Source organism: Telopea speciosissima, chromosome 1 (assembly GCF_018873765.1).
Source record: "Telopea speciosissima isolate NSW1024214 ecotype Mountain lineage chromosome 1, Tspe_v1, whole genome shotgun sequence".
Classification (NCBI taxonomy): Eukaryota; Viridiplantae; Streptophyta; class Magnoliopsida; order Proteales; family Proteaceae; genus Telopea; species Telopea speciosissima.
The window spans coordinates 77,354,848-77,380,417 of NC_057916.1; the positions used below are offsets into that span (position 1 = coordinate 77,354,848).

At 38.4% G+C, this 25,570-nt stretch overlaps 1 protein-coding gene and 1 long non-coding RNA gene across 2 annotated transcripts in view; both read right to left on the reverse strand.

Moving 5' to 3' along the window:
• Positions 1–1,622: 1,622 nt before the first annotated feature.
• The window catches only part of LOC122668195 (NAD-dependent malic enzyme 59 kDa isoform, mitochondrial-like), a 28,553-nt gene continuing 4,605 nt past the window's right edge, over positions 1,623–25,570 (reverse strand). The window contains exons 5-19 of the mRNA XM_043864792.1: positions 24,290–24,418; positions 24,119–24,179; positions 17,435–17,538; positions 17,256–17,339; positions 17,011–17,117; positions 16,764–16,863; positions 16,058–16,171; positions 15,674–15,739; positions 11,055–11,127; positions 10,842–10,928; positions 10,519–10,573; positions 10,329–10,400; positions 3,322–3,384; positions 2,197–2,311; positions 1,623–1,955 (exon numbers count right to left, since the gene is read on the reverse strand). Of these exons, the coding sequence (XP_043720727.1) occupies positions 1,887–1,955; positions 2,197–2,311; positions 3,322–3,384; positions 10,329–10,400; positions 10,519–10,573; positions 10,842–10,928; positions 11,055–11,127; positions 15,674–15,739; positions 16,058–16,171; positions 16,764–16,863; positions 17,011–17,117; positions 17,256–17,339; positions 17,435–17,538; positions 24,119–24,179; positions 24,290–24,418 (1,299 nt within the window). The 3' untranslated portion in view covers positions 1,623–1,886. The remainder of the gene's footprint in view (positions 1,956–2,196; positions 2,312–3,321; positions 3,385–10,328; positions 10,401–10,518; positions 10,574–10,841; positions 10,929–11,054; positions 11,128–15,673; positions 15,740–16,057; positions 16,172–16,763; positions 16,864–17,010; positions 17,118–17,255; positions 17,340–17,434; positions 17,539–24,118; positions 24,180–24,289; positions 24,419–25,570) is intronic.
• On the reverse strand, positions 18,228–18,814 carry LOC122668223. Its single transcript, XR_006333907.1, has 2 exons — positions 18,412–18,814; positions 18,228–18,305 (listed from the first exon to the last, which is right to left on the reverse strand). It is a non-coding gene; the product is annotated as an uncharacterized LOC122668223 (long non-coding RNA).

A 25,570-nucleotide genomic window follows, 5' to 3' on the forward strand; every position in this document is an offset into this window, starting at 1 on the left:
CCAAAACATTTTAAAGGAGTGGTTAATCAATTTTGTTAAAACAAAGGAGGACTCCAAAGCCCCACGACAGGGAAAGAGGTAGCCCATTTAGAATGAGAATGGGCCAACGCATTCTCTGATCTATTTGTATGCATAAAACTACAGAATAAAAAAGAAAACTCGGTTTAGTTGTGAATGACAAATTTAGTTATGCCACATGGAAGAGTGTGATGTGGCAACAACGATCATTGGAAATATTGTACGTATATCAAATGTCAAATTCGAATCATATATCCTCCCATGAATTTAGGCTGCACCCTCTCCATCGTTCTAAAATTTTCAAAGCTTTGTTTTGTCACGTAGCTTGTTCTGTTTGGGCCGAAACTTGATATGTGAGCAGGAATGTTATGATCTTATCTATCACAAAATTTCAATCTCATCCAACCTTCCATGTAGCATAACTAAGTGTGTTGTCCATAGAATTTAGGAAAACCTCTCCTTGAATTTGAACAAAAGCATTGGATGATTCACAAGATTTAACTAAAGTTTCACCTATGGATTGCGACTTTGATTGAATTTTGTTTCCAACTAAAGGCTGAAGTAGCAATTCAAGGTAACTTATGTTAAGACTAAATGAACAATATCTCAATAATTAAGGACATCATGCTTTAAGTCAATCCCCTCTATTGTTGATTAGTTCAGCAATCAATCAGTGTTAAATTACATGAAGACGGAAACAGAGTCACCTTAATTTCTTGGAAACCACTCTTGCCTTTGGCAGATTAAAATGCTGACAAACATTAAAATTTCCTGCAGTGGAGCATTGTTGAGGATATCGCGGTATGATATGGCTTCTTCAAGAGTCAAATTCCATCAAAGCCAACAGCATCAGATTCAGAAATTTTATAGATACAGCACTTCACATCTTAGAAACCTGCCAATTTGAGAAGGCTGTTGGTCTGGCAGCCAACAACCTCTCAAGATCGGAAATGAAGGATTAAATTTATAGCTAATTTACGTCAAGGTGAACCCACGTCTCCATTTTCAAAGCATCTGCAACTCTCATCAGTTGAAGTGGCAAAAGCTTTGGCTTTGAAAAGCTGTTTTGATCACAAGAGTTGATAAACACTATCATTAAAGTCTGTCCCAATCCATATTTTCATCGGTTTATTTCGTCAATAAATATTTCATTGGTTTATCTGACATTAGACAGCTTTGAGGGTATGATGCAACTTCAAGTTTTGTCATCAGCAATTGGATTTTGTTGCCCACTCAGCTAAAAATGGATTATCAAATCTATATCTCACAAATTTGCATGTCTCTGATCTGTGGCTCCAATGCCTGCTAGATAGAGACCCACTTTTTGTATCCTCTGGGTTTTGCTATAAATCAGAACTTTTAATTGGAAAAAAAATTTGGAAAAATGACTTCAATATCCAATATGATGGTTTCAGAGACCAAAATGTGCACTTTACATCCGTTTAAGAACGAAACACAATAAAGGCCAATAAGCTATTACAAAAGCGAAGCCATCCTAATCATATGAGATTACCCTTCTTATGCTAAATTCTTAAGAATTGCCCTACTTTTAAGTCCTTGTTTGGAAGGGGAAGAAAAAGTTAATACAACAGGCTTATAAATTAGAAAATTTTGGAATACTTCATAGAGATGAATGTGAAAATATGTACATAAAGAAATTCAAAACGTCACCCACCAAAGGGTGCAGACATGATTGGTAAGAACAAAAAGCAAGTGATCATGGTAGTACCACTCATCTCCATTCTCTTAAATATTTTGAATGACTTCAGCCGAATGTGCCATCAAGAAAGATAATTCCAAAGGTAAAATATGAAGATATTAGGTCCCTGAAACTAGCCTGCAGAAGATTTGAAGAACTAGAAGACTTATTATTCATGAACAAGAGGGCTGTAAATAGGGAACCACATATTGCGAGAGAGGTATTCAACAGTCTTCTCCTGCATCCAAAGAAATGGATCAAATAAACAAATAAACATGATGCCTAGCATTTTGAAGCCACACATAGAAATGTGCACGCATGCACACCATATGTGTGTATGTGAGAGTGAGAGAGATGACTTAAGATTATGAATTTTGAGGAAACTTGTGGCATCTCATGGTCCATGTATGCCTCAAATTCAAATTATGGGTTGGATCCAAAAACCCATGTAGCCATTGTGTTTTTAAGCTGGTTAATACCTTTGACATGTGCATGAGCTCCCTGGGCCCCACATCACCATGCCCTTCAGCAAGTTCTTCATCAACAGCTGCTCGGATAACAGCAGCTCCAACCTCTGTTGTAATATGCCTAATACTGCACAGTGTAGCACAACATTAATGTTATTACATAAGCTAAAATCATACACTAATAAGAAGCTCACATACATATCAAGCACAATGATATCAACCCCCCATTTTAGTTTTATCTAAAAATATTAGAACACCAAGAATCCTGCAAAGCACAAAATAGTTTTAAGCAAAAACGTTGCATGCCAATCTCTGTGAGCTACATCAGCCTCCCAGACCAATGACTTGCGAGTTTTCTTTACGACATTTTTATTTCCCATTTTTTTTAGAATTCAGTTGCTTGTGTGGGCCAACCCCTGTGTCAATGAAGTCATTGGTGTGTGAGGCCACTCCACTCACATTGACTGTCAAGCCAGCAGAACTCTTTAAAGAAGTGTTCAGAAACAAAAACAGATCATTTAATTATTATTTTTCTAGTATTTGAATGCAAAGCTCATTACCCAAAATGGAATCATCACTAAAGCGTTGAATAAGATAGAAAGAGTTCATGCCACTGCACTAGAATCTCATTCTTACGCCTGCAGGCCCTGCACTACTCATGTTGATCCATGTGGGCATCAATTGATCCCTTTGGGGGGGGGGGGGGGAGACGGAAGAGATGATTCCATTTCTGTGTGGTCTCTGAAAAGGTCCCCTAAGCCCCAATTATATGTCATGCCAAAATTCATGCTCTTGAATTTATCTTTCTTTACTAATTTCAATTCAATCAGTACAATAAATAATATTTTTCAATTAATTGTACTTTTCTGAAGAACAAAACCATGGCTTTAGAAATCGGGATCAGACCCGTGTTAACTCAGGATCAATCTGGACCAATCCCACCTCACAAATTGGTTGAAAGTTAAAACGGGTGTCCACAGTACTATTGCACTCAAGTTTGGACTGATACGCCAAAACTCAGCCAAGTTGACTCAGAATGGGTGGCGGCAATCCGATGAACAATTCCAATCCCTAAATCCTTGAACTAAACTAATCAATGAAAGCAATCCTTTTTGTCATTCAGGGTTCAGGAAATACCTTGAAATAGAAGGATATAAGATGCCCTTTTGGATTTCTTCGTCGGTTATATAGGATGCAAGACTGTAAAATAGCACCAATTTACATCAGTGTCATATATATTAGGTAAATCAAATTAACACAACAGAACACACATAATACTCCAGTTAATGTACTTCAGAGAAGCCAAATGTCAGTTTTTAGAACCGACAGTTTTGATATTAGGTTCTGCAATCTGCATCAAGAGCCTTTCCAAGGAAAAAGAGATAGAACCCCAATTTTTATTTATCCCAACGAATGGTCAAAAATATGCCATGATATCAAAAGGTGGGTGAGGACTGTGAGGTACCCAGAAGTATATAAGGTCGAACAGCCTTTTGGACTGCTTAGTATTTAATGGGATCATAACTTTGCATCAAAACCACTGAGTAGATAGAGTTTCTAACTACCTGGACATTTAATTCAAATTGATCAAGTGTTACAAACTCCACAAAGCATTGCTCAGAATCCAGAAGACCAGTCTCCAATCTGCTATTTGTAGTCAATAAGATCCAACAGTGTGCTGACAAAGATGCTCCAAGTTCCATTGATTTTTCTTATTTTATCAATAAAATTCCAGGTTATACACACACACAGAGACAGACAGAAAGAGAGAGTAGCCCAAGATGGAGAACATTCGGTCCACCAAACTTCCCAAGCCAGAGCCCTTGTACATTTTTTCCTTGTGCGTATGAGTTGTGTGTTTTATTTTGATTTTTGGGGGTAGGGTTGAGACATGAGAGTCAGAGGGGACTAAATCTGAATACATGAGATAGTTCCAGAGAAGTGCAATTAATGACAAAAAGTGGAGAGACTCCACTGTGCCTCTGGGAACATCTGGTGGAAAACTTGTTAAACCTGCAAGATAAATGTGTGCATGTGAAAGTAGAAAGGTTTAGGGCCGAATTGGATGAAAACTCCCTGGGATAAATGTTCCAACAAGCTAACATACATCATTCAATCATATCCTGTGAGCGGCAGTGTCAAAGACAAATATGGAGGACAATATTACTATTTCCAAAACTTGCTTTAGGCTGTCTAAAGTTGCTGAGAAGGTTATGAATCCATTTAACAAAGTTCAACGTACAAAAGCAACTGACTGCAAGAGACATTAACTGATTGTTTTTAAGAAGCCTGGTATTTAGGATTGGAATTTGATATGATACTTTGATCATTGTTTTCTCTGGACTGCAACCCTTGATTACCTTATCTGACCCATTGGGTTCTTCAGAACGATAGAAACCCTAGAGTCATTGAAGCTGAAAAGAAATGTATCTCAAGTTTATATTTAGATATGAGACATTTGTTGGCTAAATGGGCTGCTCAACTAAAAATATTTAAGTTGTATTAAAGACCTTGGTAGCAACTGGTAGGGCATTGGGATTCGACATGACGACATCTAGCTAGACAAGATATGTACATGTCCAACTTTCTTTTTTCTGCAGACAGCCTATGTTTCTTTCTGCGGATACCTTGTACACAACATGAGTATTCGTTTTAAATTGAAGAAACCATTTTGGTTTGTCAGCCTCCCCCACTTCTCCCCCCCCCCCCCACCCCCAAAAAAAAGAAAAAATTAATAAATAAAATTATCAAAGAAGAGACTATATTAGTCCTATTAAGAACCAAAAATTCTCTGGGATATGGGAATTAGTACTAGGAGATCCTTCCGTTCTCTAAGGCTGCTATGTCACTATAAGAGAGTGTTTTCTCACTTCTTCACATAAACTCAAGAATTGGAGTTCATACATATGATGCATGTGTAAACTGTGAACTCCTGTGCTCACATCATATTATGATGACAGACTTTCCACTAGAAGTCCTTTTGTTCCTTAGGCTCCATAAGGAAATTCATATTACCTGTTTGCTAGTTTATTTGTATAGTATATATAATTATATATTTGGCCTGATTTGCTGTAGGGATAACTTTTTTTATGTCATGTTGTCATACCTGTTCCTCATATTGACACTAATCTGAATTATTTGTTTACTTTATCATCATCATTTGTTTATAAGCACGAAGTTACCATCCTTGTGCCTTGCTCAGCTTGATTATGCACCATTTTTTTCTTACCTATTGTGTCTTTTAATGTTTTAGGTGTGTCCACGCTATTCTATCCTTTGTTACTTTTCTATAATATATATATATGTATACCTTATAGTGGTGCGTCCGTTCGGCAGCCGGCACTTTATTATCCTGCCAATTGGCATGGATCCTTTTGTTTTATGATCTCTTTTTTCTTGATCTCATGTCTCTATGTCCTATTTTTACTAGGGCGTCCCCCATAAGCGACGCACCGTGCCGATGATCGAGTACGGTGATAAGTAGTTAAGGGAAAGTGAGAGAAAATATTTCAACCCAGAAATGTAGGATTAGACTAGCTTCCTGGAACATTGGATCCTTAACGGGTAAGAGCCTGGAGTTGGTAGATTTCATGAGGAGAAGAAGGATTAATATCGTTGTATCCAAGAGACAAGATGGAAGGGTAACAAAGCTAAGGTGTTGAACGAAGTCAAACTTTGGTATTCGGGAGACCACAGTAACAGAAGCGGTGTGGGCATAATAGTGGACAAAAGATTTAAAAGACGATGTAGTAGAGGTCAAAAGACTGGGAGACAGGATTATTTTCATCAAACTACTTTTGGAGAAAGAGGTCGCCAATATTGTTTGCGCTTATGCACCCCAAGTAGGATTAGATGAAAGTAGTAAGCGCCTTTTTGGCATCTCATGGATGATTTAATGCAGGGTTTTGGCCAGGATGAATTGATTATTATTGGAGGTGACTTGAACGGACATGTTGGGAGTGATTGTAGAGGATATGAAGGGGTCCACGGCTGTTTCGGGGTTGGGGAGAGGAACAAGGAGGGGACCTCAATCCTAGACTTTGCGGTAGCTTATGATCTTCCCATTGTGAACACTTTCTTTGAAAAAAGAGAGGAGCACTTAGTTACCTATAAAAGTGGGAACCATACCGGCCAAATAGACTTCTTCCTTATAAGAAGGGTAGATAGAACGATGTGTAAGGACTGTAAAGTAATCCCCGGGGAGAGCTTAACCACCCAACATAGACTGGTGGTTCTAGATATGTACCTCAGTACATAGAAGCGTAGGAGGAGGGAACCTATGCACCCTAAGATAAGGTGGTGGAGATTAAAGGGGAGTCTCTAGGGACATTTACTGATATTGTGGTCAAACAAGGAAAGTGGAACTTTGAGGGAGACACCAACGCGATGTGGAACGAGATGATGACTTGTATTAAGAGGGCTGCCAAAGATGTGTTAGGAGAAGCGAAGGGTAGTCATCAGGCCCCTAGGGAGACTTGGTGGTGGAATTGATGAGGTCCAAGCAGCCATTAAGATCAACAAAGATTGTTTTAAGGCATAGCAAAGGACTAAAGAAACAGAGGATAAAACGAGATATAATGATGCCAGAAACGAAGCTAGGAAGATTGTGGGGTTGCTAGGGCGAAGAAATATGAGGATCTTTATACCAACCTAAACACTAAAAAAGGGGGAAAAGCTATTTATAAGATAGCTAAGATGAGAGAAAGGAAGAGTAAAGATTTCGACCATGTGAGGTATATCAAGAGTGCTAATGGAAGAGTATTTGTGAGGGATGAGTACATTTGTGAAAAGACGGATGAATATATTTGTGACCTACTAAATGGAGATAGGTCGAATAGAAATGACCCGAACGATTTCATTCTTCAACAAGACACCACACGTCATAAATATGTAAGAAAGGTTAATGTGGCGGAAGTTAAAGAAGCCTTAAGAAAGATGAAAGCAAGCAAGACTCTAGGTCCAGATGAGATTCCAATAGAAGTGTGGAAACCCCTACGAGTTTGTGGGGTTAATTTTAACCAATCTGTTTAACAGGATTATGATCACAAGGAAGATGTCAGATGAATGGAGGAGAAGCATTGTAATCCCGATCTACAAAAATAAAGGTGATATCCAAAGCTACAATAACTATAGAAGCATAAAGCTTATGAGTAACACTATGAAACTTTGGGAGAAAGTTATTAAAGCCCGTTTAAGGAGAGAGACTCATATCTCGGCGAACCAATTTGGGTTTATGATAGGTAGATCCATGATAGAAGCTATCTACTTATTGAGGAGGCTCATGGAAAGATATAGAGTTAACAAGAAGGATCTCCATATGGTCCTTATTGACTTGGAAAAAGCTTATGACCAAATCCCTAGAGATTTAATCCGGCATGTTCTAGTGAGGAGAGGAGTATCGAGTAAATATGTGGATGTAATTAAAGATATGTATGAGGGCGTGGTGACTAGAGATGTAGGAGGACAAGGAAAGGAATTTCTAATTATGATTGGGCTACACCAGGGATCAGCCTTAAGCCCTTACCTAGTTGCGCTTATCATGGACGATCTAACCAAGAACATTCAAAACGACGTCCCGTGGCGTATGCTCTTCACTGATGATATCGTTTTGGTGGATGAGACAAAAGAAGGGATTTACTCTAAGTTAGAGCTTTGGAGGTTGACTTTGGAAACAAGAGGCTTTAAGATTAGTAGAACAAAGACGGAGTATATGATGTGTAATTTTAGTCACACTGATGGATACTGATATGGTACAAATTCAGGAAAGAGAAATACCGCAAATGACCATTTTAGATATCTGGGGTCAATCATATGTAAAGAAGATGACATAGAGGATGATGTTTCACAGAGAAAAAAGTGGGATGGATGAAGCAGAGAGGTGCGTCCGGAGTGTTGTGTAACTGACGTATTCCTTTAAAGCTTAAAGGAAAGTTCTATAGGACTGTTGTACGACCGACTATGATGTACGGGGCAGAATGCTGGGCAATTAAGAAATGTCATATTGACAAGTTATGTGTAGCAGAGATGAGGATGTTAAGATGGATGTGTGGAAAAACATGGAAGGATAAAGTACGAAATGAACGTATTAGAGTAGATTTGGGAGTTCCCCGATCAGCGACAAGCTCTGAGAGAGTCGTTTAAGGTGGAATGACAATATTCAACGGAGGTCTAGGGACACCCCAATAAGGAGGAGTGATACGATTCCGATTGAAGGAACTAAAAGAGTTAGGGGCAGACCTAAAATGACCATAGGAGAAGTGGTGAGGAAGGACATGCATAGTCTAGAGCCTATTGAAGGGGCAAGGATCCATGTAGCAGACCCCACTTCTCCTGACGTGCTGGGTTGTGCCTCTTTCCTCTTACTATTTTTCATCTTCTTTTTTTTTTTTTCTCTTCCCCATCCCTCTTTTCACATATTTTCTTTCCCTTTTTTGGCTAGATCTAAATTGTTCTTACTTTTTTTTGTTAGGATCCATGTAGCCGACCTCATTAAGTTGGGATAAGGCTGAGTTTGTTGTTGTTGTTGTTGCTGCTCCATAAGGAAGATTTTCAGGTAAAATAAGATTTAACTAAAAAATTTCCTTTTATATGGATTCCTTTTATAAGAATTTACATGGAAATAAACGGAGCATTATTAAAAAGAAAAAAGAGAAAGAAAAAAAAAAAAAAAAACTCAGCTGGAATCTACTGTGAAAATCTCATTCAATTTGGTCCCAGAATCAGAAAATACTGACTCCCCAGTGAGAAGTGGGGTTTCCAAAGAGTAGCCTCAAGTGGGATATATTTGCAATGGGGTTTGTCTCTTTAGTTCCACAGAACTGGCCAGTATACCTACCCTTACTCTCTTGTAAACTTTCACAGAGAAATAAAGTATGAGACTATTAATGCAAAAGCAATCCTCGATTCAGATTGAGTGGATTTTGATTCTATTGGCACAGAACTTGTATGTCAGGGAAAGTAGTCCTTTGATTAAAGTTGGGGGCAATCATGTAATTTTCTCTTATTTATTAGAATTTGAAGGCAACTTCATGGTAGCTATAGATTAGGAATATTTAGATTTTAAAATAATTATTAGGAAAGAAAAGTTGTCCAAGAGTCCTAGAATTAAAATATTTATTTGAATTTTTTTTCTATAAATAGTTGTAGCCATTCCCCCCATGATTACGTATTAATGGATTATTTTTAGTTGATTTGGCAACTTTCATCCTTCCTTCCGTCGCATGTCAGTCTTTGATCCAAAATTTTAGGAAAACTTTCTCCACTTTATCTCTTCTACAACACCCATCGATCACCCATTTCTCTCAAAATATATGTAATTTAATTATTTACATGTGCTCTATTACTATTAGTCTCTGGGGTTAATAACCTCACAGTGATCATCAGTTTAGCATTCTTGTTCTTCCTTGTTATTGATACCAAGTTTGTGGTGCTAGATAGAAATGGTAACTCCAACAATTTTTTTGTCCTCTAACGCCTCTTATTTCGAGGAATTAGTCACTTAAACAGTCTTTTATGGTTATATGGGTATCCAAAGTACGAACGGGATGGATGTTTGTTGTCCCAACCATTCTTGTTAGCCCTGATACCGATAAGGAAAAGGGTAATTTCCAACAAAGTTTTCGTTTTGTTGATTCCTAGATGTAGAGGAAGCAAAACCAAGACAAAATGATACACATCACCCCTTCTTGCACCAAAGATCTTACCATTTCTGAAGGAACTGGAGTTACATCTCTTTTCCATTTCCATTCAAGAGTTATTTTCTTATGTGTTAAAGTAATGGATTTCTAATCAAGTTCACAATATTACCAATCATGATTTATTCCCACATCGCAACTGTCAAAGTCTGAAAATAAATAAAAAACAATTCTCTAATTATCTACATGAAAAATCAATGGGTACGCAATTTTGGAAAATAAGTGAGTCCGTAATGTTTTAATTACTCCTTAATATTTGGCAATTTTCAAAGAGATAGTCATTATGGGACAGAAGAGTCTTTGCGTCGTGTTCTATCACTATCAGGAAGCCAATCAGTTTAATGCTACAAAGTCCAACAAAAAAATTCATAAACATTATCTAGTTTAGGACTTCGGCATTTGCAATAATTTAACCTGAAGAAGTAAGATTACAAAGCATGTTGGGCTTACCATTCAGCAGCTGCCTGAAGCATCCCATCTGAAATAAAACGAGCACCTGAAAGAAGAGCTCCCAGACCAATCCTGAATTTAATGTAACGCCCCATTAGATAAAGAAATACTGCCAAGATTTATTATAGTAAAAACTAAAAAAAATATGGGAGGCTCCAAAACACTCGCAAATGGGCGAATCAGTACATACCCCGGAAACAAATACATGTTATTTGCCTGATTAACATGGCCTACTTTTCCATTCCCTGCACACAAGAAGATGATGATGAATATACATTTTAATGAAAAGGTCTAGAAATGTTCTGAAGTGCAGCACAGCAGCAAACTGTAACAGCACTCATCCGAAAGTGAGGCTTCCTTAACATGGGAAGGTAATAGTCCTACGGCAGAGCAACAAAATACAAGTTCTAGGATAAAGAGTTTTCTGTTTTTTTTTTGTGGGAGGGGAGGGGGGGCTGTTGAGGAGGAGAAAGAAAATGAAAACAGAGAACAAAATTTTGAAAGGAACAATACCAAGATGAACATTTTCAAAAGGGCTCCCGCTAGCAAAAACTATGTTGTCTCCGGCATACTTGAATGCATCAGTGGGTGTGCATTCAGCTGTTTCATAGAACAAGCAAAACAGGAGAACATTGAATAACAAATGCAGGACACAATTAGAATAAATAAAATAAAGGAGATATACAAAGCATCCCATATTGAATAAATGTGATTAGAAAGACAAACCATTCAGTGTAGGGTTTGACATTGCAAATATTGCAGGCCTGGGGGAATCTGACTCTCGCATGGCTTTTAGAACCTGTCATAGACTTTCAAAATGATGTCAAACAATCTAAACATCGAGTCTCATCAACTGCTAAGAAACAAGCACATATTTATAGCACATCCAAATATCAGAAAATAATATTCATCAATATAATAGAAGGACTATTAAACTACTTCAATAAGGCAGAAGCATGTTGGCACTTCTAGAAGCTACCACCAGGTGTCAGAGGATATGTTAACAAACTAAAATGTACTGACTTATCTACATGGAAGAAGAACTTGGATGAAACTGCAGGTTTCGACCGAGTTGCAGTTTCGACCGAGTTGTCCCGGTTTCGCAGCCTACCAAGACGAGATGTGGGTCGACTTTATTTTCGACCTAGTTTTGCATGGTTTTGACAAGTTTCAACTCTGTTTTGACCTAAACACCTATATAAATTCACTTATCTCGATCGAAACTTGAGGAAACCTGGCTCAAAACCAGGACAGACACTTATTTATACCAAATATTATTTAAGTAAATGTTTTAATTTAATTTACTTAAGATATCATCATAAATAAGAAACTACCCCCTTATTCGAATCCAATAAAAATAGTTTAAAAAAATCAAATTCTATAAGGATAAAAAGTCAACTCCCCAGTTAAAGAACAAAAACTGGATTTTCGGCGGTAAGTGCAATTTTCAACTTTTAAATGCTGGGGGGGTTTTCTCAAACCTAAAAATTCCATAAATCTTAAGATGATAAAACATTGCTAAAAACCAAAAGAGCGGTAAAATATTCATTTGTTTTGATTTCTAAAAACTTATTTCCATTTAGAGCAATTTTAAACAGCATTCACACACACCAAATTAAGTTTGACAGGAACATAACTCCTTCAATATAACTCAGATTTAAGCAATCTTGGATTTGTTTGAAAGCTTTCCAACAAAACTTTCAAACAAATCCAAGATTTCTTAAATCTGATTTATAATGGAGGAGTTATGTTCCGGATAAACCTTATTCGATACCATATCCAAGAACAATATACACTATCAACCTTGGGTCAAAACCGCAAGTATTATTTTGAGTGTTCTCTATGTGAAACTAATGCATGGATTGGGTTCAAAATGTCAAAAATAGGCAGCACAAAAAGAATCTGGGCAAGAAAACAACTATTGGGCCTCAAAACCAAGGTTTCGAATTGGCTTTGAGAAAGTACCAGGCTTCAACCGAGATGGTCGAAACCTGGGAAATCTCAGTTTTTGGCTGGTCGAAACCAGTGTCAGCACAAAATTCTTGATCCTTCCTTATCTATATGGCTATAGAACACTTACAAAACTATTAATGTTAGGTGAAAACATATTAAAAAAATAAATACAGAAAATACTTCTGAAAATATGTAAAAGTAGAAATGCATTCAGACAACAGTCCATATCACTATTGCCATGACAATGTATTCCATGCTGTGGTTCAGTTGTCACATATTTTCCAGCTCAAAAATCTCCACAAATGATGAGTCATCACAATGAGCTCAATGAGTTGGTAATTTCTGATGTTTTGTTCCATATACCTGAGATGGGAAATTAATCAGTGTTTCCTTCAGTTGACTAGGATTCTGTTTGTCTGCAAGAACATTACAGAGTTTGGGCCTCAGAAAAATCAGAGTTAGCCTCCTTTCCAAATGGCTATAGTGATTCAAACACAAAAAGGTTGCCGGGGGGATAGTATATGGAGAAAGTCTATCCAAAGTCCAAACCAAGCACTATAAATTAAGCTAGTTGGACCCTTCTCCGCTATCCTTATGCATTGCACGACTCTGGAAAGTAAACACAAAAAATCTACATTCCATTTATTAAGGTACCAGAAATGAGACAGGTAGTTGTTACAAAATAACTTCCATAAAGACAAATGGGATATAAATAGAGCTCAGATAGACCAATTAAAGAGCCATTTCCAGATATTTATAGGATTATGACTGATACCCAAGCAAAGGGTTCTGATTCTTGAGAGTGGAAATAAGAACAGCAGTTCGGCTTCAACTCTTAGAAAAGCATTCAAGTCTCATCTATTTGGTTAGCATGCTCTCTATGCTAAAGGGTGCTGCGGAGCAGAAAAGTTTGGTGTTTGGACATCACGGTTAATTATCACTACAAAGCTCCTTTACAATACTGCTCCGTCTGATTTCCATTTCACTTATGTATTGGGTGGTTGATTTGCCTCTTAAATTTAGCTTTTCTGAAGGATTGGTAATGTAAAACTAATCTAGGTTAGAATTAGTCCCAAATAACCCAGGAATACTCAGCAGTCACAAAACTCAAAATAGAGACTGAACCAGAAAATTAGAAGGTTAGGATTTTGTCAAACCAACCAACTGATGGACACCTCCTTGGGATCGAAGGTAGAGAACGCTAGGGAGAGACTGTCTTCAAAATTTGGATTACTTCTGATGGCTCGATGTGAAGTTATCAAGGATCCACCAAAATAGAAGGTTAAGGAAAAACCTTCCAAATCAGGTTGATAGGGTTCCAAGCAGCAACCGAGTGAGAGACTTGGTGTGGATGGCTTGTTCAACAATTCTGAACCAATTCTGATGGATGGACGAGAATGAAATTAGTATGGTCAAAAATTAGAAAGTATGTATGTATGGTTGAGACAGTGGAATGAGAGGGAGATGGGAATCAAGTGAAGGTGCTGATGGGGTGGATGTGTCCTCCAAAAATCAACTCAATCTGAAGGCTGGTTGAAGAGTTACGGTCTTCACCAGGTGCAGCTCCAGGCCTGAAACAGTTCAGCAAGAGGCTGGATCGATCTCTTCAGTTGACACACAGCAGCAGCAACAATAACTCAGCAGTAATGGAGCACTCGAGTGGTCTCTGGACAGTGGAAAAAGTCTTCACAGCACTTGTAATATCCTTCGAATGCCAGCAGCAGCAAAGGGGATCGAGCAGGGTAAGGAGAAAAGGAAACAGAAGATAAAAGAAGAAGGGGGGGGGGGGTGGTAGGGGATGGCCTTCTCAGCCTGGGCCTCTCACCCACAGCTATCTCAGCTGTTGAACATAGGAGGAGACTCCCATAACCAATGGCTAATATGGCCTGAGATTTGTTTTTCTAAAACTTAATAGCTTAGGCAAGCTTACAATGAAATAGAAACTTAGTAAATAGCAACTACTAAATCCTAACTAAATAGAAGTTACTAAAATAGAAACTACTTGGCTTTATAAATCAGCCACAAATTAGAAACTACTAAATATGGAAACTAAATATAGAAACTACTAAGTGCACTCAAATCCAGCTGACTAGTCAAAGGAGGATCTAACAAAATCATGGAGCATCTTTGACTGGTCAAGGAGGGTACTTAGCACCATCGTGGGGTGTAGTAACCCCTGCCTTTTCTGGCTCGAGTTGGCCCTGCTGGGCTGGCTCGAGCTGGTCCACTCCTGGCCCAACTAGGGGACTGGTTCTTTGCCTTTTATTCTGGCCAGCTTCTATATCAATTGGAGGTCACAATATTATTCTCACGATGACTCAGTGAGAGTTGTCCTATCATTACCCTTTGGAGGAATATATTTACACCCTTCCTATAAGCAATACATGGCAGACAAGGAATTGGGAAACTCAAAGCTCTTAAGTAGTTTTCTATTATAATTTTGGTGCAAACCACCTTAAATAGGTCAAACAGATAGAAACATATCAAGATATCATACATGGATGTTGGAAATTTTATCCAACTGATGCCTTTCCAGTAAGAAAACATCAAGGATCTGTCCCTTACAATGCCTAATGCATATGAGAAACTTCATAAACTCCTGAAGCATTCTCTTTTGTGCTAGAATTCTGGGCCTCTAACATTTGGGAGCTGGGTCATGCATGGTACTCCTGAAGAGCTAATGAATGGTTGAAGCACTGCTGCAGGGGGAAGGGAGAATGGAGATTAACTCCAGCTGCCATTGACTCAATACTTGGGATTTTTAGCTAGAAAGGACTTGTGAAACTTAATGATCACTCAAAACCTGCCCACATGGTGGCCTTAGAGGCAAAGACTGCATTTGTCTTCGAGTGTCTAATTGTGAGGAATTTAGAAGGACTAGCATCACTGCTATCAGGTCAAAAAGGTTCCCACTTTTAGAGTACCATTTTATTTTGGTAACTGTTCCTTTGCATAGCTTGATACAAGAGCCTCTTTTAAGTACAATATGCCAATTGGAGTTTTCTTTCCTCTCTTTCTAATAAAATTACTTTATATCAAGGAAAAGAGAAACTGTCTTCACCAAACACCAACCCATTTCCCCTAATAATGCCCAAATACCACACAAAAAGATGTTAGTATAAATCCAAGGAGGACCATACTAGAGAAAATACACAAATACATAGAAAAATCCTAACCAAGTAACCAGTGATAATTGAGCTTGTATCAATATTGTCCGACAAAAATTCATCAAAGTTTTGGAACACCGGTTTTTATCTCAAAACATACAATTATTTACATTTTGGAATCAATTAGAACAAAATCTGATCATCTTCACAGGTTTATCCTATTATATACACAACAGCATATAGGACCATAGGAGAAAAAAAAAAAGTTAATTCAGTTGCACGAACCTCCTCATTGAAGATACCACCAACCCCAGAGAGACCTAGAAGCACATGGGGCTTGACCTTCTTGACCTTATAAAAACAAATTATCGGGTAATGAGAACTGCTGTTTTTTTAATAACAAAGGAAGAAACTGAAGTTTCTTTTTAACACAACAGATTACCAAAAGCATAGTTGCCAAGGCGCCTAAGCGAACCAAGGTGATCGAGGGGGTAAAAAACCAAGGCGACACCAACAAGGTGACAAGACGTCGCCTAGGCGACACCAGAAAACAAGGCGAGAGAAAGGCGCCTGGATGCCTAGGCGTCGCCTTGACAACTATGACCAAAATGAAAGAAAATCTAAAAAAAACTTGAAAAGAGGCATCAAGGACAATTCCACAAGAATTACCACTTCAAGGAGACTAGCCCCCTCCCTTAGTCCTTCAATCTCACCAGGACCAAAACCTCTAGCAAAAGGTGCAGCAGCTGGATCAATATTTTTTCTCTCTTTTGTCAGAAGGCCCTACAACAAAACCCATTCTCAAGCACAAAGGAACCAAAGTACAATGAATAATTTGCACAAACTGAATCATTCAGGCTTATATTTCTATATTAGGCTTTCTGAACAGAGCTCCATTAGTTCATCATGAAACTTTTTTACATAACTTTGCATGAAAATGTGTAAATTTCACATTAAAGGTTTCCAGCAAATGCAAGAAGCTAGAATCGCTGTTTTCCATCCAAAAGAAGGGGGGGAAAGGATATTTAAATAACTGCTGCCATTCTATCATGCACGTAGGATGGACCACGATAATTAGCAGTCTACTCCAACCATGTTATCTAGTCTCCACTCATTTTACAGAGCAAGCGATTAAATTTAACATTTTTAACCTGCTTGTTTTCTGTATTATTGATCACAAGTAGGCGAGCAAAACAGAAAATGCTATGTGATGTTCTGAGTGGAGAGGCAATGATTTACATGCACGCAGTAGTATAATACATGGGAGAGAGAGGCCTACATAGTTATCAAGTGCCCAGAACTGAGACAAATTATTAATGACCATTTTAATGAACCATCTTCAATGAGAATGCAAGCTGTAAGAATAGAAGCCTACATATTTATCGAGTAGCCAGAACTGAGAGTTTTCCATCTCACTGTTTCCCATCATTCTTGAAACAGCCTGCTTGGCCGTTTTCAGAACACCTATTCCTGCACTGAATTCAGGTAAAAGCAATTGATAATGAAAATGAAGCTGCAAATAACAAGCCCGTGGACCGAAGTGAGAACCAGAAGATAGGCAAAAACACCCATAATATAGAGAACCAAAGAAGCAATTTATTATCGTTGAAGTTCTCAGTTACCTTCCAGCTCCCACAACAACTATTTTTTGCTTCACAAAATCATTCAGTGGTCGACCCTGTGCTCTAACGGCACCAAGTAGTCCCGCCAGTGCAACACCAGCAGTTCCCTATTAGACATGAATTGTGAGGACAAAGTACAGAATATTAATAAGCATTCAAAACTAATCCCACATGAAAGCATTACAGTAAAAGATTTCAGCACTGAGAAGATATTAAAGGCCAGGAAACCTCAAGGAGATACCCACCTGTATGTCATCATTGAACATGCAAAATCTGTGACGATATCTTTCCAGAGTTTCGAAAGCCCACTTCATTTGAAAATCTTCAAACTGATAAAATTTTAAGACCATTATATAGCTTGGATAAAAATCATTGAAGTTGGTATCATACGGTCATTTTAGTCTTTTTTTTAAAAGAAATGGACCTGTACAATAGCCTTAGGCCAACGTCTATGAAATGCCTCCATCAATTCATCAACAATGCTAAGATACTCTTCACCTTCCAACCTTGGTTCTCGTAAACCTAAATCTGCAATACAACAGAGTTTTATTATATCAACTACAAAGAACAAGTTTACCAATAAAAAAACAATTGTACGTTAATTAATGGAGTTAAGCTCTTTTGAAAAGAAAATCAAGGGTTATGTCAAGCCACAAAATGGTGTGAACAAAGTATAAATTAATCAATGGAAAGAAATGTTAAAAATATGATGAGTAAACTCATAAGATCTAGGATTTAACTTTAACGTCACAGTCCTTTGATGCAGAGCATCCATCTGATCCAGCAGTAGGCCCCTTAAAAAGACCTGATCAGTACTTCTCCAAGAAGTACTCTAGAAAGGGAGCCCAGCCCAAGTCCAAGATCAGACCCACAGCCTAGCCTGGCCTGATTCAGATCCAGCCAAATTGTGAACTCCTGGAGCAGTCAAAATTCTGGCAGATTCTTTTTGTGCCTTTTCATATCCAAGGCAGCATTAACTGCCTTCCCATTATCAGTTTTCAATATCTTGATTGTAGTTTCAATGTCTTGGGAACAGTTTTCCATGTCTAGGAATTGCTTTCTATGTAAAGGGAATTCCAAAGGCATTTTGGAACTCTAGGAGTTTCCTTAATGTTATTTTGTTGTACTCAAGACTTCCACCTCTATATAATGTAAATCCTAGCTGTTCTCAAAGACACCCATCGAATTTTACAGTATACTATCTGAGTATTTTCTTGTGTGACTCAAGTGGGCTTAGGTGAGACTCCTACAGCGGGGCACTAGTGGGACTCTAGCTTGCTGAGATTATCTACTATCTTCTACAGTCAGCTATCAACCCTCCATCACCATTTTGCACCAACACCTCCTTCATCATTCAACATCAATAAAGTAGATCAGAACCTAATCCAACCTAAACTTGACTTGCACAGTTGCACCTATCTTTATTCTCTACCAACCCTCGATCTTGGCATGCCAGCCCTTTAGGATGCCATCAAATTGATATCAGAGCATGGCTGGAAACGAGAATAGTTTTGTACCACAAGGAAGCAACTTTGTTATTTTACAACAGATTGCGCATTCATCGAAGTCCTCGACTGATCGAGTGATGGAATGGAGCAACAGCACAAACACGAACAAATGAATCAAATACGTGAGTCGATGAACCTGAATACTCGGTTGACTCGAATTGAGAAGAGTTGGGGCATACCAAACACTCTACCTTCATCTTCCGAAGAGCAACAAGAGAAGAAACCTCCAAACAGAAAACCAGAACCTGAAATTGAGGTTAATGTTGAAGAATTTCTAGCAATCTTTGTCGTCAAGGAAGAGCCAATCCTTGATGTTTCGAATGTCAAGGTTTACATGAGATATTTGAAGCAAGCAAATTTGAAGCAGTGAACGAAGTGGAACTTGGCACTACAGTTGACGAGGTGGTTGTAGAAACCATTGAGGAGACTGTGAACGACACAGAATAACTTAAAGAGTTAAGAGTTTGAAGCAGAGAAGGTGGAAGGCACATTCGTGGACAACCCCATAGACAAGACTGAAGATATTGAAGTTGATCACATAGAGTTCCTGATCCCACCTGAATTTTTTAAACAGAAAGCTCCACACCTTGAAAACTACATTCCTAACATCCACGAGCTGCCTGAGTACTGTTATTGTTTCAAGACAAATGTTCACGACAGCTCCAGGAATCCACAATTTGGCTGGAAATGGCTGGATCTGAACCAGGCCAGGCTAGGCTGTGGGTCTGGTCATAGACTTGGGCTGGCCTCCCTTTCTAGAGTACTACTTGAAGAAGTACTGATCAGGCCTTTTTAAGGGGCCAGCTGCTGGATCAGAAGGATGATCTGCATCATCTTTCTAGTAAGGTTTTTTCTTGACATAAAAAGACTAAATTTTTGAGATGCTTTGAATTCTCAAATACTCACAAGAATCTTTCCTGAAGGTAAAAACAAGGGGTAAAGAACAGAAAGGTTAAACAAATGAAAAGGGTTCACCAAAATAAATCCCCAGATCATACAACATTAGCCCAATTTTTAATGAAATAGATATCAAAAGTCTAACATGAAACACAAGTAAAGAATTTCCTGCAATGCTTGCACTCAAATGTTCATCCAGAATCACAAATAGTAGGCATTTGTTCAAAATTGCAAGATCTTGTCTCTAACAGCATGCAACAAGATGGAGCATCTAAGGGATGGCTGGATCACACCTTCCCTTTTTAAGTAAAGTTACAGGAATTTAGTTCACAAATACTACTATTTGGTGAAGAGTTCTCTTTGTAACCTCTTAAAAGGGAAATTCTGTAGTTGAAACTTAGAATGGTTCATCATCATCTTGATATGATAACAATTACTGTAGCTTATATTCTGCCAAATGTGGTTGCCTAAGAAACTACTTCAGGGACACAATTATCATGCTCACCATGAAGTACTGTTTAGTACCAGCACTTTGGTACTTTTTTGTATTCTGTTTCTCTTTATCCTTGTTGATCTACATTGAGATCTTCTTCAAAATTTTGACACGTAAACATTGTTACCTCTAGTTTTAAAGCAATTCTAATATAACAAAAAGTAAATATTGGCAGAGCCTCTATTTTGTTGAGACGTGTCAGAAGCAGGGAAGTGTTTGACTTTTGGGGCATCTATAAGAAGTTGTCTCCCCTAATATATAAGAAACAAAAACTGAGCATCTCCTGTCTTGATTTTCAGTGTTTCTTTGTATTATAATAGCATAAAGCATCTACAGATTCTATACTCACTGGAACAGATGAATGCCAAATTAAGTATGTTCCATCAACAAACAAATACCAAACTAGCAAATATTAATGTAGTCCAAAAGAAAAAGGAAGGCCAGCAGCAAGCCAGGCAATCAAACTGGACAAAGAATGGATTAATAGGCTTAATTTGAGTGCCCAATGGGTTGTATATATATTTTTGAGTTTACTATTGTAATGAGCCAATTCTATAAGTCCAAATATTAGGGATTGGGAAAATTATACATACACCCCCTGTACTTTGCCTAAAGTAATAATAAACCCGAAGTTTCAAAAAACGCACTTGTACACCCCCTCCATTTTTAAAAAAACAAAAACAGTCCGTTAGCAAGTAAAAGTTAAGTGATGACGTGGGCTTTAAACTGGACATGAAAAGACTGTTTTACCCTTCCTCCTTTCCTTCTCCCCTGGTATTTTAAAAACCCTACATTGCCCCTAGTACCCTCCTCTTTTCTCCCAACAGCCCACCGCCCAACCCTCTTCCGCAACGACCAACACCCCAAAACCCACCTCTGCAACACCCTCCCTGCGACCTGCACCACGCAAACCCCACCCTCTCGCAAGTCTCCGCTTTCTCCTGCCCACTTCTGCAACAACCTCTCCCCCATGCTTCTCTACTCGTCCTTCCAGCAGTACGGAGAAATTGGGGAAATTTTTTTTCCCAAAGATGGGGACGACCACCAAGGAACACCACTTCCTCAAAAAACAAAACCAGGTTACACTCCACCGCTATTTGGGAAAACTGCTGACACCCCACCTACAAAACCCACAGCTTTCATCTCACTCTTAAATAAATGCACCTCTCTTTTTTTTCCTTCTCTTTTCTTCATCAATCTTGAGTGAAATTAAGTGCAAAGGTATTGGCAGAAGCAGCAAAGATGAGGATGAAGGTAGCTGTTGAGAATGATGGAGAGGAAGAAGAAAAGGCAGAGGGAAAAGTAAATTTGAGGGTGAGGAGATGGTCCAGGATCAGAACGGTAGTCTGTAAGAATAGACCAAAGATAATACAACAACAACAACTCAGCCTTATCCCAACTAAATGGGGTCGGCTACACGGATCCTTTCAAAAAAAAATTAAAATGAAAGTAAGAGGAAGGAGGATAGACCAGGAAATCAGGAAGATCTCAGTTACATGGTGTCGATAATGTGGATCCTTGCCCTCCAATAAGCTCTAGACCCAAACTAAGCATGTCCTCACCTATGGTCATTTTAGGCCTGCCCCTAGCTCTTTTAGCTCCTTCAATTGGCATCAGATCACTCATCCTTACAGGGGTGTCTCTAGGCCTCCTTTGCACATGGCCAAACCACCTTAGACGACATTCTCGGAGCTTGTCGCTAATCGGGGCAACTCCCACATCAGCTTTAATACGCTCGTTCCTCATTTTATCCTTCCTAGTTTTGCCACACATCCATCTTAACATCCTCATCTCTGCAACACATAGCTTCGCTAAATGACACTTCTTAACTGCCCAACATTCCACCCCATACATCACAGCAGGTCAAACAATAGTCCTATAAAACTTTCCTTTAAGCTTTAAAGGAATGTCGGTCACACAGTACTCTGGTTGCACCTCTCCACTCCATCCATCCCACTTTAATTGTTTGTGAAACATCATCATCTATGTCACCTTCTTTGTGTATGATAGACCCCAGATATCTAAAATAGTCACTTGGCGGTATCTCTCTCTCCTCAATTTTCACCATGTCATCATCCATTATAGTGTAACTGAAGTCACACCTCATCTACTCCATCTTTGATCTACTAATCTTAAAGCCTCTTGTTTCCAAGGTCGATCACCAAAGATAATAGAAAACCCTAAAACAATAGGATCTATAAGAAAAAGAATCACAAAAAATTGTAAATCGAATAACTATTACAGTGGCGGCTTGCTTTTCGGAGAGGTGCCCAAACTTCCTAAGCTCCCCCCCTATGGGCGTACTTGAGAATCAAGAATATGCATTGGTCGTCGTGAAACCAACCAAAGAGATGGAGAACATTTGGGTGATTGAGGCTGCTCTGTATCTCCATTTCCCACCGCAACTGGTTGTGAAGACGGTACTTTTCAATCTGTTCTTTGAATATCACCTTCAATGCTACCATGTATTTGCTCTATAGAAACAGACGGAACGGCACACGAAGTTTAAGTAGCTGTAAGAATTGAAATTGGAATTCATTTTGAATTTTCAGAAAATTATATTGAAGTTACCTTCTTCTCTCTGGCGAGGTAGACTCTCCCAAACTTTCCTTTTCCAAGAGGCAGGACGCAGGGAGAGTGTTGCACAGGTGGGTTTTGGGGTGTTGGTCATTGCGGAAGAGGGTGGGGTGGTGGGTTGTTGGGAGAAGAGGGGAGGGTACCAAGGGCAATGTAAGGTTTTTAAAATACCGGAGGAGAAGGAAAGGAGGAAGGGTAAAACAGTCATTTCATGTCCAGTTTAAAGTCCATGTCATCACATAACGTTTACTTGCAAACGGACTGTTAATTTTGTATTTTTTGAAAAATAGATGGGGTGTACAAGTGCGTTTTTTGAATCTTTGGGTTTATTATTACTTTAGGCAAAGTACAAGGCGTGTACGCGTTATCTTAGGAATTCAAATCCTATACAGGATTAAGTAGTCAGTTTCTATTTTGTAATGTTTTATAAGAGCTTCTATTTTGAAGAGAGACTTAAGCGGGATTCTCCCCACCATGCATAGGGGTTTCCTATTTTGCTTATTTCAATGAAATTATAAATAAAGAGTAGGGAATCATACCCACTACTATTGCTTCGAGAAATAATTTAGCCTTGAGTTTGTGAGTTCTGTGAGAGACAGAGTATGGTTTTGTGGGATTCAAAACTGGTCTACTGGGGGATGCAGTAGAGAAACCTTGGTGGGATGCCAAGGCTGGAGTTGGTGGGATCCTTCTCTGCAGTAGGTGAGATACGTGTCCTTCCTTCTTCTTTAAGTTTTGTTCTTTACTGTTACTCAAGTTTTTCAGTTTCTTCTTTCTTCTCTTTCAGTTATTAAAATCAATTCCAAGTCAAAACCATTCAGCTGGTAAGAGTACTGCCTTTCTCCCACAGTTTCTTCAGATCTGATAATCCTGCACTGGTGTCTCCTTTTCAGACCTGGTTTTTATTCTAGTTTCAGATTTACCATTGGGTATGTCATCTTCACAGGTTTAGAACTTCTTTCTAACAACTTTCACAGGTTCCATTATAGGTTGCATGCATTGTTCTCAGAACCCAACCAGCTGAAGACATAAACCTGCTGCTGCAATCAATACCCAAGCCAGTTGCTTTTTCACTGAGTTTCTATTTCTGTACCAGCAGTGTTTCTAATCTCTTAACACTGTTTCTGCAGGCTTATAATCCCAGTTACTAAATCAGACTATTGCTAAATTACTGGACCTTCTAAGATTCTGGAATTAGTTGCTATTATACAACAGTTTCTTATTCTGGTATGAGCAATTTCTATTTCTGTGACCGCCCATAACTCCTTGTCCAACCGTTGGATTTCCTTCCAACTTTTGGACACTGATTCTTATGACAAGAACAGATTACGACCAAGGTTGCTGCCCAATCTGATTATTCAACTGTGAGATATTTCACCATCTTAGCTTCTGGTTTTGTTAAAGCCCTGCGCTTCTGGTTATTGTTGGAATCCTATTTCACCTTTGTGCGACCTAGGTTTCCATATTAAATATACACTAGTTCACCTAACCGCATATCAAGAGTTGATAAAACAATGATATTGGTTCCTGAAATTAAAATGGAACTATAGGTCTTGAAGCTATTTCGTTTTAATTTCTGACAAATGTCATAACAACTTATAAAAGCAGAAATAGAGTAAATGATTGTACTCACAAAGTTTATCTTGAAGAAGCTTTTCATTGTTGGTACCAACATCTAGCATGACTGGGAGTATCTGTAAAGACAAAATTGATGTTATCTTTGAGAAAGAGGTTTAATCAGACACAAAAATAGATAAAGGAACATGGGGGAGAGAGAGGCATTAGCAGTAGATACAGTACATACTCTCTGCGGGTTGATGCCAGCAGCAGCAACATAAATATCAAGTTTCCCAATGGGTATTCCAATTCCCTGAACTCCAAGGTCTCCCAGGCCGAGAATACGACTGCCATCTGTCAGCACTATCATATCTACCTGTGTAAATACATAGAAACTCCATGATATAACAAACCCAATGATGCACATACCCTTAAGCTGCAAATTTTGGCTGCTCCAAGTATGTTTAACAGGTACAATAGAGAACATAGCCATCTTCCTTTATAAAATAAATCTCCAAACACAAGGTTGGCTAACTGAGAGTAGGTGCATAATTACATGAGAATAATGAAAGTTTGGATCATTGGCATGCATATTTTGAGTCAGAACACCCATGATTCAGGCATACTACTTGAGCCAAAATATGAACCATCCTGGTTGCTTACTTGCTTCCTAATTATACCTTCTTTTTTCAAAGAAATACGGTAATTGATTGCAAAAGTTGAATTAGATGTTATACCTAATTAGTATCAGTTAAACACAACGAAAGATAAGTTGAAAAGTACACAACTGGAAGCTTGATGCATTTTAAGCATGACAAAATCCAAAACTATCATTGAAAGCACACATTACCAGTCACATAGAAATGCTTTGATGAAAAAATAAAATACTTTGGAAACTTGAAAATCAGAGAAAATAAAAAAAAGCAATTGATGAAGTTTCCTATTTTTACATGAATCCAAGTATAGGTGTCAAAATCTGAAAACATGGGCATTAATAGTCAAACTCAGCAAAGCCTCAAAAATAAGACTTGGGAGTTATAAAGCATATGTATTTAAAACACTTTAAATTGATCAATTGTTAATATTTGTGCAACTACATCATTTGTATTACCTTAACTGTTGGAACCGCTTCCTCTAAAAGGCCGACCTTGTAGGAAAGGGAGGAAACAATATGTATATCAAACAGGAGCTCTAACACGGCGGACTATCCAAAGGGGGACAGGGGTGGATAAATAATTCCAACACCTGCCTGCTCCCAGGGGGATTCGATATCGTGACCCCTGCCTGCTCTAATACCATGTTGGAACCGTTTCCTCCAAAAGGCTGACCTTGTAGGAAAGGGAGGAAACAATATGTATATCAAACAGGAGCTCTAACACGGCGGACTATCCAAAGGGGGACACCGGTGGATAAATAATTCAACATTAACATATTATGTTTAATCTAAGTGTGGTTTAGGATTATTCTTATATAATAAAAAAATCCATATCTGTACAAGGAGGTTTGCACTTGCACTTATAGTATTGCT